Below are 14,856 nucleotides of genomic sequence, written 5' to 3' on the forward strand. Positions count from 1 at the left end.
TTAGAATCTGGTGACTTTTGAAAGATCATTACTGATGCATCCACAATCTCTTCAGCTACCTCTTCCAGAACCCTGCGGTGTAGTCCATCTGATCCAGGTCACTTATCTGCCTTCAGACTTTTCAGCTTCCCAAGCACTTTCTCAAAGGTTCCTCTACCTTAAGCTCGCCAATCAAATATGGGTTATTGCATAACACTCAATCTAGAATTGCCATTCCCCTAGTGGGCTCAATCATAAGCTGCTCTACAAAATCATCTCGTAGGCATTTTACAAATTCTGTCTCTACCTGATTTTCCCATTTTACCTGCATATTGAAATCACCCATAGCTGTCACAACATTGCTCTTTTTACCCACCTTTTCTATTTCCCATTGTAATTTGTAGCCCACATCCTGGCTTCTTTTTGGAGGCATGTATATAACTCCCATCAGGGTCTTTTTATCCTTGCAGTTCTTAACTCTACCCACAAGACTTCTACATCTTCTGATCCTGTCACCTCTTACTAAGGATTTTGTTTCATTATTTACCAACAGAGTCACCCCACCCCTCTGCCTATCCTTTTGATACAATGTGCATCCATGGATGTTAAGCTCCCAACTATGATCTTCTTTCAGCCATGACTCAGCGAAGCCCACATCGTAAGTGCTAATCTCTAACTGCGCTGCAAGATCACCTACATTATTCTGTATACTGCGTGCATTCAAGCATAGCACCTTCAGTCCTGCATTCAATACCCTTATTTGATTTTGACCCTGTTACACTTGACCTCATCCCATGGACTGCAATTTTGCCCTATCATCTGCCTGTCCTTCCTCACAGTCTCACCTACAGGTATACCAACTGCTCCATCCCTCAGCCCTTTCCCTCTGGTTCCCATTCCCCTGCCAAATTAGATTGAATCCTCCCTAACATCTCTAGCAAACTTGCCTGCAGGAATATTGGTTCCCGTCGGGTTCAGGTGTAAACCGTCCTTTTAGTACAGGTCATACCTTCCCCAGGAGAGATCCCAATGATCTAGAAATCCCAAACCCTGCCCCTTGCACCATTTCCCCAGCCATGCATTCATCTATTTTTACCCTCACTGGCACACGGCACAGGCAGCATTCCAGGGATTACTACCCTGGAAGTCCTGCTTTTCAACTTTCTACCTAACTCCGTATACCCTCTCTTCAGGATCTCCTACCTATGGCTTGACACCAATATGTACCATGACTTCTGGCTGCTCACCCTTACCCTTTAGAATACCTGAACCAAGACATCCCTGATCCTGGCACCTGGGAGACAACATACCATTTGGGTGTCTCTTTCTCATCCGCAGAATCTGCTGTCTGCTCCTCTAATTATGGAATCCCCTATCACTACTGCATTCCTCCTCTCTCCCCCCGCCTTCCACAGAGCCAGAGATCAGGTCGCTGCAGCTTCCTCCAGTAGGTTGCCCCGCTCCCAATAGTATCCAAAGCAGTGTATTTATTATTGAGGGGAACAGCCACAAAAGGTACTCTGCACTGGCTGCCTATTCACTTCCCCTCTCCTGACAATCACCCAGGTACTTGCCTCTTGCAACTCAGGGGTGACTATGTCCCTGTAGCTCCTACCTAGCACCTCATTTTCCCATACGCAAGTCCAGTTCTCTAACGCGGTCTCTAAGGAGCTGCAGCTTTGGAGGTTTCCCGAAGTTCCTACGTCTCTCACAAGGAATATACCACTAACTCTGGACCCAATCTCAGCGCACTAGCTATATAGTAACAGAGAAAAAACAACTTACTAGAAACTTACTTAGAATTTTCACCTGTGCTTGCCCAAGCTTGTTCTCACCTTAGCTTGTTGAGCCAAAGCCTGACCCTGCTATTGCTAGGCAGCATCTCTAGGAAGAGGTGCAGTCGACGTTTTAGGCCGAGATCCTTCGTCAGGACGAAGGGTCTCGGCCTGAAACGTCGACTGCACCTCTTCCTAGAGATGCTGCCTGGCCTGCTGCGTTCACCAGCAACTTTTATGTGTGTTGCTTGAATTTCCAGCATCTGCAGAATTCCTGTTGTTCCCTGCTATTGCTGTCCGCTCATATAATGGCGGCTCCACTAAGACTGTGCTTCTCTTTATTGACCCCTGCCGGGTGCCCAATAGATTGTTATGATTGCAGCCTACTAAAAAGACCCAGAAGCTCCCAAACTTTTTAAACCTCAAATACAGTGTCACCTGAAGACTCAGGAGGCTGCAGCTGCTGGGATTTGGAGCAACAAACCATGCACTGGAGGAACTCAGCACATCAGGCAGCAGATGTGGTGGTGGGGGGTGAGGAACTGTCAGTGTTTCAGGTTGAAATCCTGGGTTGGGACTCAGTGTAGAGAAGGAAGATCGACAGTATAAAGGAGAGAGGGAGTGCAGGGAGGAAGGTCCGGTAGGTGATTGGTGAATTGAGAATGGGGTGGGCGAGGGGAAGGATGACAGGCAGATAAAGCACAATAGGGGAGGAGGAGAGGCAGAGTTAGAAGTCTGATGCAAGTGGATGATGGTAGAGGCAGACAAAATGAGGCAGAGTGCATGCTTGCTGTTGCTTATTCCCAGCTACATCTCAAAGTGTGAACAAAAGGCCTTCAACCTAAAATGTTAGTTCTGTTTCTCTTTCTAAAGATGCTTTCTGACCTGCTGACAGTTTACAGCTTCTGCAATTTTTTTGGTTTTCACTTAATCTATTTACTTTGATGCAGGATGTTTGATCCAACTGGAGATAAATGACCACAGAGGGGATGGAGATGATGGCTTTGGTTTTCCTGACATTTAACTGCAGGAAGTATGAGCTCATCCAGAAAAAAAAAACTTTGACCAGCACTTTTGAAACACAGGGGAATGGCAGCAGTGGAGGGAGGTGGCAGAAAGATTCAGATAGGTTTTAACATTTAGAGGAAACTTACCCACACCTCCAACTGTTGTCCCACATTAAACTTCAAATCCAGACTTGTTTGTCAAAACCACTTAGTGGCACTGTATTGTCTTATAGCATGAATCCATGCTGGAGTATTGAATTGTTCCCTTAATCCTACTCTTCCCGAAAATTGAGCTTCTGTATTCTTACTAAATAACTCACTCCCACCACACATAATACCTATTTTACTGCCAGGCATATCCTTGAGATTGGAAGAAGAAACCAGAGCACCCGGTGGAACTCACGCAGTCAAAGGGAGGATTTCAAATTCAACACAGACACCACCGGAGATCACTACTGAACCTAGGGCACTGAAGTTCTACAACAGCAGCACTAACTAGCAACCAGGGATATAGATTTTAATTGTTCCACTAGTTCCTTTACATTCTCATCTGCCAGTGTTTGATGTCTGGTTTAACATAGAACATAGAATAGTACAGCACATTACAGGCCCTTCGGCCCACAATGTTGTGCCGACCCTCAAACCCTGCCTCCCATATAACCCCCCACCTTAAATTCCTCCATATACTTGTTTAGTAGTCTCTTAAACTTCACTAGTGTATCTGCCTCCACCACTGACTCAAGCAGCGTATTCCACGCACCAACCACTCTCTGAGTAAAAAACCTTCCTCTAATATCCCCCTTGAACTTCCCACCCCTTACCTTAAAGTCATGTCCTCTTGTACTGAGCAGTGGTGCCCTGGGGAAGAGGCGCTGGCTATCCACTCTATCTATTCCTCTTATTATCTTGTTCACCTCTATCATGTCTCCTCTCATCCTCCTCCTCTCCAAAGAGTAAAGCTCTAGCTCCTTTAATCTCTGATCATAATGCATACTCTCTAAACCAGGCAGCATCCTGGTAAATCTCCTCTGTACCCTTTCCAATGCTTCCACATCCTTCCTATAGTGAGGCGACCAGAAATGGACACAGTACTCCAAGTGTGGCCTAACCAGAGTTTTAGAGTTACAGAGTCGCAGAAAGTACAGCATAGAAACAGGCTCTTTGGCCTATCTAGTCTGGGACAAACCATTTAAACTGTCTAGTACCATTGACCTGCACTTGGACCATAGCCATATCCAAACTTACCTTAAATGTTGAAATCCGGGTCACATGCACCACTTGTGCTGGCAGCTCATTCCACACTCTCACAACCTTCTGAGTGAAGAAGATTCCCCTCATCTTCCCTTTAAACTTTTCACCTTTCACCCTTAACCCATGACCAGAAGTTCTAGACTCACCCAACCTCAGTGGAAAAAGGCTTCTTGCATTTACCCTATCTATACCCCCCATGATTTTGTATAGCTCTATCAAATCTCCCCTCAATCTTCTACGTTCCAAGGAATAAACTCCTAAACTATTCAATCTTTCCTTATAACTCAGGTCCTCCAGTCCAGGCAACATCCTGGTAAATTTTCTCTCTACTCTTGCAATCTTATTTTGCTTAAGATTTAAAAATAGCATGTGCTCTTTTTGCAACAGACTTGCCTCCAAATTTTAATTTTACTTGGAACATCTCTTTGTTTCCGAAGTTGAACTAAAAGGACTCACAATGAAGAAAAACCCATTCCAACAGACTAAAGCCTGCTGAAGTAGGATTGCGTCAAAAGCCAAATAACACATTTCAGGTTTAATGTGTTTACAGTAAATATAAAGAAACAAGTTGGGAACAGCTAGGAAAGCAGGAGGCAGGATTTCACCTATAGAAGCTGGCTGAAACTGGCTGTGATCTGGCCTCTTTCCCATCTACACTGAGCAGCTGACAGTTCCACTGGGCTCTGACCCAAATTGCAGTCTTGCACAAACTCGGCTTAAAAATGTCAATGGGAATTTCCTGCTGAGATAAAGGAAGGCATGCCTGGGCACAAAAGAACAGTTCTCACATTGATGAAAGCTATTAATAAATAACAAGAGGTTGATAGTGTTTTAAAGGTGACTTTAATTGTTATCCCTTCTCAACTAGATTTCTATAAATTTTAACAAAGAACAGACATCTGCAGTTTGATTCAGAGAAAGTACAAGGGACAAAGCAAATGGAAAAACTGTGTTCATTGGAGCTTATTATTTCTAAAATTGGCAGCCTCCTTTCCCACATTACTACAATATTTACATAAAAACACCTCATTGCCTTCAGAAACTGTACTTCGTAAATCAGATATTTCCTTTATCTCCCTTATACCTTTGTTCCCTTAATCCCAATAAAATCAGGCCAAACAGGTCAAGGAACACACTGAAAATGAAGCTAAGCAGCCTCCATAAAATATGATCAGCCTCTCAAAAGCAAACTGGCTGTCTGTCTCTCATTTCCTGGATTGAGGGGGTTGGATTCCCATTTTAGGTTTTCAGCTTTTAAAAAAAATATTTATTTTATTTTATTTTATTTTTATTTATTACAAACAAAAACACAAAAAATTACAGCACATCCACAAAAACCACAACCATAACAAAATCAAATTAAATATTGAGCAGCAAAAGGGAGAAAAATATAAAGGCAAAAGTAAACATACACAGCAGAGGTGCACCACACCAAAAAACCTCAGCCCTCACCCTGTAAGAAAGTCCAATACAGGGCCCCATATCCTTTCAAAGATGTGTCCTCTGTCCTCATTACATAGTCTCAGTCTCTCCAAATGTAAAGTATTTGCTAGTTCTCTCAGCCACAGATCGTACGTAGGCACAGAGTCCATTTTCCACATTTGTAGGATTAACTTCTTAGCAATCACCATTCCAAACAATACAGCCATTTTTTCATCCATATTGGCTGAAGATAGGGGGCTTGTTGCTCCAGGGATGGCTATGAGCGGGTCTGGTTCCCACCGCTTCCCAAAAGCCTCAGAGAAACAGTAAACAATACTTTTCCAGTATGCATAAAGCTTACAACATGACCAGAATGAATGTGGTTTTCAGCTTTTTAATCTACCATCAAAGCAAAGCCGGGTATTTTTAAGGGCCATATGTGCTCCTTGATGGTGCACCGAAATGAGGTGCAACACAATAACTGCAGCTGGCCTGGCATCTAGAATCTGAGTTACTTCGGCTGTCTCCCAGTGCAAAATTGAAGAGCGGGGAACAGTGAGGCCATATCCTGTCCCCACATATAAATGCTGTTCTTACACTGTACCGTTGGGTCTTTGGAATGAGACAGGTCAGATGACTAGTCTCCTGCATTTATGTCAGGGATGACGTGAAGCAAAGGTAAGATAATAACAGAATTTGAATAGTGAACAATCATTTAAGTTTATAAAATGACGTGGAGTTGGGCACGTGGAGGAAAGACAGTGATTAAGAGTTTCTTACATTTTCCAACAAAATTCAAATGAGTCAAAAATCATTTCGAAAATATGAGTTTTAAATTTGCCATCATTTTATTGAACTGACATTTTAATTAAAGCTGCTTCCCTTCCACTTTGCCTCTTCATCTGACGTCCTACAACCCCCACTAAAATTAATGGAAGTCTTGGATCCTGTGATAGGTCAGACCTGACACCAGACATGAGAGGCAATTTCCCCAGTGAGATCTCGGCAAGAATGAGCTCCTTGTACAACAGCACACGCCCTGAGTCCAGCACTTCCTGTTGTTTTAATGGCTAAGTACTATTGGTTCTGTTTAGAACTGGCAGATAGACCCAGTACACAACGTCCTATAAATTATCTGTACATAAATAATTAAATAAAAAGTAAATAGGGGAGAGGACTGATATTTCATCAAGCAGCTTTAAAGTGAAAAGACATTGTATTTGGGATTCACATGTTTGGTCAGAACAACCTCTGGCTTTACAAATATTGACTGGCCTACCACATACTTTAATTATTACTCTAACACATGCTACATGCTTATTAAAATTTACAAATGGAACCCAAAAGAGGAAATAATTTACACAGAAGTTAATGCAGCAATTGTTATGGTTAACACAACTATTTAAAGCACAGCAAGATCTCAAAGTAATAAAGTGATTAACTTGTATTATTTTTATTATTTACAATTACTATAAATTGTACATTGCACATTTAGGCGGAGACGTAACGTAAACATTTTTACTCATGTATGTGAAGGATGTAAGTCATAAAGTTAATTCAATTTTTATTCAATGAGAGAAAATCTGAGCTGAGGGATCAAGTTAGAGGGGTTCCCAACCTTTTTTATGCCTTGGACCGTTAACAGAGTGGTCCGTAGACCCCAGGTTAAGAACCCCTGGATCAAGAAATGTGCAATGAAATTAGTTTTGGAAGTTTATTGTGTAACTGTAGAAAAACTATCACATTACTGTACAAGCAAATGCAAGGCATCAGCAAGGTCAAGTATGTTCTCCAGATACTAAAACACAGCTAATGTAGTTAAAATGGAGTGCTCCAATGTTAAAACTCCAAAAAGCCAGATTCTCTCCCCAACCCTTCCACTGTAGACTTGAGAGGCTTTAGGTCTTTTTTTAATTTATTAAATTCAATTAAATCTAGGGGTTCCTTTGACCAGAAATTTAGGGATCTTTAAATCACAATACTAAAGAGAGGGAAATGAACACTTCTCTCATACAAGAGGCAACCTCAGACCTCATCCACACCAAAAATTATCCATAAATAATGTTTAACACAGTGACACTTGTATGATAGATGATTGATTTTCAAGTTAAAACCCTACTCTTTGAAAGCAAACCACCCACTCATCAGATCTAACACAGCAATGAACTGCCAATTTATTACATTCACTTCAGAAACCACAATGTCTGAAGCAATTAAATGATACAAAATTCATTTTACCCTCTCTAGGAAATGCTGAAAAGTTAAATACAATATGTTTGCTACATGCACAAAGAATATTAATGAGGCCCAGAAAATACTGCACCACTTGCAGAAATCCATTTATTTTTATTTTATTTAGAGATGCAGTGCAGAATAGGCCATTCTGGCATGTCACATTGTGGCACACCACCTAGCAAATCCCTATTTAATCCTAGCCTAATCACGGGACAATTTACAATGAACAATTAAGCTACTAACCAGTACACATTTGGACTGTGGGAGGAAACTGGAGCACCCGGAGAAAACCTACACATTCCACAGGGAGGATGTACAAACTCTTTATGGAGGACGCCGGGATTGAACTCCAAACTCCAATGTCCCGAGCTGCATTAGTATTGCGCTAACCATTACGCTACTGTGGTGCCCACAGTCATAGAATTGTCATGGCCCAGGTGCAACAAAACATTCAGTATTACTCACAACCCTGAAAATCATTCCCTCCTAATACTCTATCCAATCCCCACTTGAAAGTCCTAATTGACTGTTACCACCACCCTTACAGGCAGCAAATTCCAGATGACAAGTAATCGCTATATGAAAAAGTTTTATATTTGTGTTCCCCAACTCTCCACTAAGGAACAAGACACTTGTGTATTGCTGGTGATGTGTCTTGACAACATTACATGGCCTCATAAATACACAAGATTAAAAAATGCTTTTTTATAATGCCTATGTTATAGTCACTGTTGTATGTACCATGGGACATGTATAGTCAACTTGCAGTGTCACAAAACAATTTGAGGATGATCAAGTTATTTGATTTAGTAACAATGGTTGAGGGATAACTATTGGCTAGGACACAATGGGGAAGACAACCCGTTCAAATAATAAACAAATCCTCCATATACCAAATAATTGGCTTTTGTTCTTTGCAGGTTCTGCTACTGTTCAAGTGCATTTTAATTAAAATATCATTACTTTTAGCTAAACATTATTTAGTATCTTCCTTACAGATATTCTGCCTCCCTATTTTCCCACAACATCATGCATAATTTAATAAACTAGGAAACGTTCCAAGGGTTTGATGTGAAGTAAAATAGCATTGTCTGTCACCACTCCAAAGCACTCAAGTTTTCAGAATACAATACCATACTATACAAAACTTTATAAAGTGTAAAGTCTTATAGCATGAGTGTCAAAAAAAAAATCATCTCAATTAAAAATAAACATATACAAGATGACACACAAAATGCTGGAGGAACTCAGCAGGCCAGGCAGCACCTATATAAAAAACTACAGTCAACGTTTCGGGCTGAGACCCTTCGGCTGGACCACAAACTGAAAAGACTTGACATTCAAAAGCTCGCTTTCCCTCAAAGTAATTTATTCAAGACTACAACAGGGCTTTATAAAAGAGGCTGAATGAACTTGGGGGTCTGCTGGACAGAACTTGGGAATCTCAACTGGTGACAATGGAAATGAAAGTAATGTACAGGGCACATATATTAACAAAATCCTTGGGATTTGGCAAGACATCTGCAGCTGTACAATCTGTGACTTGGAAACCCAAGGCCAAGGTTGTGGATTTATCATCTACCAAACTTCACCCACTAAATATCAAGCCTTTATGACAAGTTAATAGCAGGGGTGGTCTTTCTCTGATAGAAAATCTGAGTGTCTCCACCATTCAAAAAAAGACTTTAGTTCTCCAAGTCCAATAATAATCAGGCAAATTGTCACAAAATTTAAAATGGATTATTATTAGAATTTTATATAACTGTTGAAACAGATAACATGGCCTCAACTTGCTATAAGTTTCTATCAGTCAGATCTAGGACGTTATGATAAAGAATAAATGTAAAGTTTATTCTGCAAGTAATATTGTAGAAAATTGCAAATCAGTAGGGTAATGTTCATTTGTTCGTTCTCCCTCCCACCTCTCCCCCCCCCAAGTGGGATGGAGGATGACTTACTTCCCTTCTGTTATTTTGCGTTCTGAGGTGACAACCCATAGACTCTTCCATAAGTGAGCCAAGAGGTGGCTTATAGGGCAGGCAGTTTGTGAGGTAGTACACTCCACCTATGTAGAGCTGTTGTATGTTTCTAAAGCATCAAGCTTTTCAACACCATCCTGACTTCAGAGTAGTCATGCATCAGGGATTTTCAGCAATCAGAGAGAACGTTGCACTTCAAGAGGAATTTGAGGAGAACTCTTAATCTTACTCTCTATCCCCCATAACATGACAGACCTTGTAATGGAAGGTCCATTTTGGGAGAACAATGTCAGGAATGTGGACGAGGTGGCCAGCCCAACATAGTATTTGTGCAGTGTACGTCATCAAGACTGAGCTAGTCCAGTAGCTGTTACTTTTCCTTCTGAATTAGTGAAACCCTTAGGACTCCTTAGTTCATTCTAAATCAGAATCAACAGACTGCAGTCATCAGTGCACAAGCCTCAGTCTCTGGAAGCTTCAGAGAAAATCAAGAAGGGCATCAAACTTGGGGGCAACATCTTTGTTCACTTTCCAGAGGGAGACAAACTGATCATTCTGAGAAGGCCTCTACATCAAAGCGACTACTCTGGCAAAGTATGATTGGCAAGGAAGGAGTGTGGAAGGCTAAATCCAATTGGATCCTTCTCTTAACAAAACATTTGGAGCCCTGCTTGACAAAACAGACTCTGTTTTATCAGAGTATCAAGAACAATGCATAATGGCCACCCCTTTAATCCAAACAACTGAGATGAGGAGAAATTTCTTCAGCCAGAGGACAGTGAATCTAGAATTCATTGCCACAGAGGACTGTTGAGACTCAGTCATTAAGTGTAATTAAGGCTGGGATTAGTAGGTTCTTGATTGGTACGGGGGTTAATGGTTACAAAGCATAGGCAGGAGACTGGTGTTATGGGCCGTAAAGCCTAATTCTGCTCATATATCTTATGATCTAACATCTTTGGGCCAGCCTTGGTTGGCAAAATGTTGAGAAGGCCATACGCCCAACTCAAAAGTGTGGAGTTCACAGTCTGACTAACACACACAAGATGCTGGAGGAACTCAACAGGCCAGGCAACTATAGATTTTCCCTTGTTTGAAGTTTACAATCTGACTGGCCACATCTAGAATGTGGCTATAACAGGGGTTCTCAGAGTTAGGTAGTCATGACCATCGTTAAGCAAGAAGACAAGTCTGACTATGAGGGGATGGGAAATTACCTTACCATCGTTGTTTTCTTTTTGTCTGTGTAGGTCATGTGAAAGCTTGTAACAATTACTGACACAACCCAAACACTGCAGGTTTTAATTTACCCCACCCTTCAAAAATCATACTTAAGCAAAAGGCTTACCCTGTAATACCACTGACTCTCAGTTCTAACAATATTTCCCAAAGATCATATTGCGAACTGAAAGCAAAACAAAACTGAGCAAATCATTTTTTCAAGGGCTTGTGGTATTTATGGAAGGGTTAACACAGCTATTCATTATGTACAATGCAACACGTGTGGAGAAGGCTGGGCTCTTCCTCTGTATTCGGGTTTTACAATAATCACAGGCCTGGTAGAAGCCGAGGCACAAGAACAGAGGGAGCCCTAGAACACTGAAGCCCTGCATTCAGACTAGACCAGCCATCCATGCCAGCGTAACAGGGTTATAAACAGCAAATGATGTTTATCATTTCAGATACCTTTTACCAAGAGGTGAGAAACATCTTAAAGGCTAGATGCTAATTTTTTTCAGGCATTGAAGCATTAATTGCACGGTAGAATTCATTCGTGTTTGGGAGTGTTATAAATCGCAATGAATAAGTAGGCTCAATGTGCAATGATCTCAGAATGGTGACTGGAACTGACGAGTGAGTTCCTTTGGGTAGCATCAGGTTTTTACCCTTGCCAGCAAAGCAGAAGAAATGCTGAGAATATTCCACCAGGGATATTTATTCATATCAACATACTACGTGTAACGATTTGAAAACAGGCTCAAAGGGAGATCACTGGTAACCAGAATGAACACACAGCCCTTCACCTTTGGAACTGGATCTAAGACCAAACCAGGCCAATGAAATGCATCCTTTAAAGCCGGATGAATTCAAGATGAAATAATTTTGGGCAGTCTAAGCCTAATTCTCAGGATGTATGCTGCAATATAAAATGACAATCTCAGAGGTTCAGATGAGCAAAACAGAACTGTCATATTGATGAACCAGGAGACGGTCCTGAGGTTATGATCAAAACACGCTGTTAGAACAGAGAATAAGAGTCATCATCCTGAATATGACAGTGTTCCGGCTGACCTGGAAATGTCTGAGGTAAAACTGAATAACTGATTATGTAAAACGAGTGCTCCAATTTTTTAAATTTTCTGTATCTACTGCCTCTAGATAACTACATATACAAAAAAAACAAAATAATCTATTCACATAAACAGACTTGTCAAGATGCTCACATTATTAGTTCTTCATTAACTGCTTATTGTTATACTCAAATCATGTCCTGATCTATTGATAATATACAACAGAATCATCAAACCAATAGAACTTGAAATTTGGAATGAACCCATTTTGCTCCCAAAATCAAAGTTTAGAACCTAAGAGAGTCAGACATAGCTATTAATCATAATTTCCTTTACAAGAATTTACTTTAAAATATATATTAGCAGCAACATGGATTTGCACTTAAAAAAAAATCCAACACTTTAAACTTCTGCTGTGTGCTCATAGTTCATCATCTCCCTTTGTTCCAGTTTCCCTTTCTTTCTGGGAGCTAAGGATATCTGACACTTTCCAGTTCTGCTAAAAGTTTGAAATAGCAATTCATCATCCCCATGCTGGGTATTTCCAGGACCATCTATTTCGGATTTCTATTATCCCTACTATTTTTTTTCATTTTTAAAAAACATTGATGAGAAGGGGCATCTCACTGGGTGGTCCTGCTCGTCAACATACATTAGTATGTGTCCCAAATTGACTGTCATTGCTAGGCTGTCTTTTTGATTACCTCAGTAAATGAGGTCACGATAAATCTCAGTGGGGTCACTTGTCTAGTGCATTTTGCTCTTCTGGTTTAATTAATTCCTAGAATAAAAGTTACTAGAATGCTATACAGAGGTGTTTTAGCAGCATTAATCCCGACAGTCAAACTCCATTTCAACAGTTTTAAGCCACAGTGATGATTTAATATTTCAGTTACAGTGTTTCTCTAATTAGATTAGATATAATGAGGTAATTTTACACAGAGATTTGTAACAGAGCATTAAATGACAAAAATAAATTGAAGAGGATGTTTGCTTAGAAGCTTGTTTAAATTATATGCAATTTTTACAAAGCTAATGCTGTTTCACATTATGCTAGACCTGGATTTGCTTTTAATTTAAAACATTCTGTGTACTGGCTCCATTAGACCTTACACTTTCACCACATCCATAGTTTAAAAAAAAGATTGTTCATGGCAGCCTGAACCACATGTTAATGTGCAGAGAGTTAACTGAGATCAGATAAGAGACTCTGACAATATGTTGCCCCCATTCCCTTTCATGTAGCTTACGGCCTACCTGTAATATAAGCAGCATCTGAATGATTGAAGGTGGGACCCTTGCACGTGGGCGTGACAGAGCATCTTCCAGTTTCACATTTAGTGTTATTACATTCCTGAAATGCAGCAGAGCTATTTGCCGGACGGTGGGCTCCTTCCCCTGTGAAATAAGTGATTTTAAAAAAAAGGGAAAATTAATTAGATGGAGCAATTTTATATTAAAATACAAGGGCAAGCCTTACTGAATCAAAACGAACATTTATTCCTGATTCATACAATGAAATGTGCAATGCAATCAAGTATTCTGCCCACACCCCAACGATATGGTCAAAAAAAAGTCTTCTCAAAATGCACTTCAACCTCAACATTGAAATCAACAATGGGGATTGCAACATTACGAAGAGTTAAACGGCATATTTTGAGAAGAAAACGGAGCATGCGATCTGCTACTTCCTGGATACATACAGTGCTGTATAGTACTCAAATATATACTAAACCCACACTGTGGGCCAAGTCCCTGGTAATTACTGCATGGCACAAACATAGTGTATTCATGCAGCAAATCTACACTGTTGTGAAACATACTTCACCAAGGGAAATGATGCAACTCATATAAACTATCATTTTCAGTAAGCTCCGAGCTACCCATCTCTTAAAACATCTTTTTTAATGTGTACATCAATCACACTGCATAATTTAACAGGCAGAGGGAATAGCATTTTTAAAAAGTGAGTCAGATTTCTAATTTTTAATCATAGAATATTGAACACTACAGCACAGTTAGGCCCTTCAGCCCACAGTGCTATGCTAATCTTATAACCTTGTCTAAAGATCAATCTAATCCTTCCTGCCCACATAACCCTCTATTTGTCTATTATCCATGTGCTTATCTAAGAGTTTCTTAAATGCCCCTAATATATCAGCTTCTACCACCACCCTGGCAGGGTGTTCCATGCACCCACCACTTTCTGTGTAAAAAAAAAATACCTCTGACATCCCCCCTATACTTTCCTCCAGTCACCTTAAAATTATGCCCCATCACATTAGCCATTTCCACTCTGGGGAAAAAAGTCTCTGGCTAACCACTCTATCTATGCCCCTTATCATCTTGTACACTTCTAACAAGTCGCCTCATCCTTCTTCACTCCAAAGGGAAAAGTCCTAGCTCATTCAATGTAGATTAGACATGCTCTCTAATCTAGGCAGTATCCTGGTAAATCTCCTCTATACCCTCTCTAAAGCTTCAGTATTATTCTTATAAGGCAACCAGAACTGAGCACAATACTCCAAGTGTGGTCTAACCAGGCTGTTTTTTTTTACAACTACATTATTACCTCATGGCTCTTAAACTCAATCACCCGTTTAAAGAAGGCCAGCACACCATACACCATGAACAACCCTACCAACATGTGTGACAACTTTGAGGGATCAATGGACATAGACCCCAAGATCCCCCTGCTTCTCTATACTGCTAAGAATCAACACTCCAAATTCGACCTTCCAAAGTGAATCACTTCACACTTTTCCAGGTTGAACTCCATCTGCCACTTCTCAGCCCAGCTTTGCATCTTAGGCTACGTCCACACTAGACCGGATAAATCCGTATCCGAAGCTTTTTCTTTTCGTTTTGACCCTCTGTCCACACTGAAACGGCGTTTTCCTCCCCCAAAGATGGAGCT

General features: G+C 40.7%; 1 protein-coding gene across 6 annotated transcripts in view; it reads right to left on the bottom strand.

Annotated features, from left to right (window-relative positions):
* The window catches only part of LOC134351653 (proline-rich protein 5-like), a 139,294-nt gene that overhangs the window by 36,384 nt on the left and 88,054 nt on the right, over nucleotides 1-14,856 (bottom strand). For all 6 annotated transcript variants that reach the window (XM_063058103.1, XM_063058104.1, XM_063058105.1 and 3 more), the window contains one exon: nucleotides 13,197-13,337. In XM_063058103.1, coding sequence (XP_062914173.1) covers nucleotides 13,197-13,337 — 141 coding nt within the window. The remainder of the gene's footprint in view (nucleotides 1-13,196; nucleotides 13,338-14,856) is intronic.

This window comes from Mobula hypostoma, chromosome 9 (genome assembly GCF_963921235.1).
Source record: "Mobula hypostoma chromosome 9, sMobHyp1.1, whole genome shotgun sequence".
In the NCBI taxonomy this organism is placed as follows: domain Eukaryota; kingdom Metazoa; phylum Chordata; class Chondrichthyes; order Myliobatiformes; family Myliobatidae; genus Mobula; species Mobula hypostoma.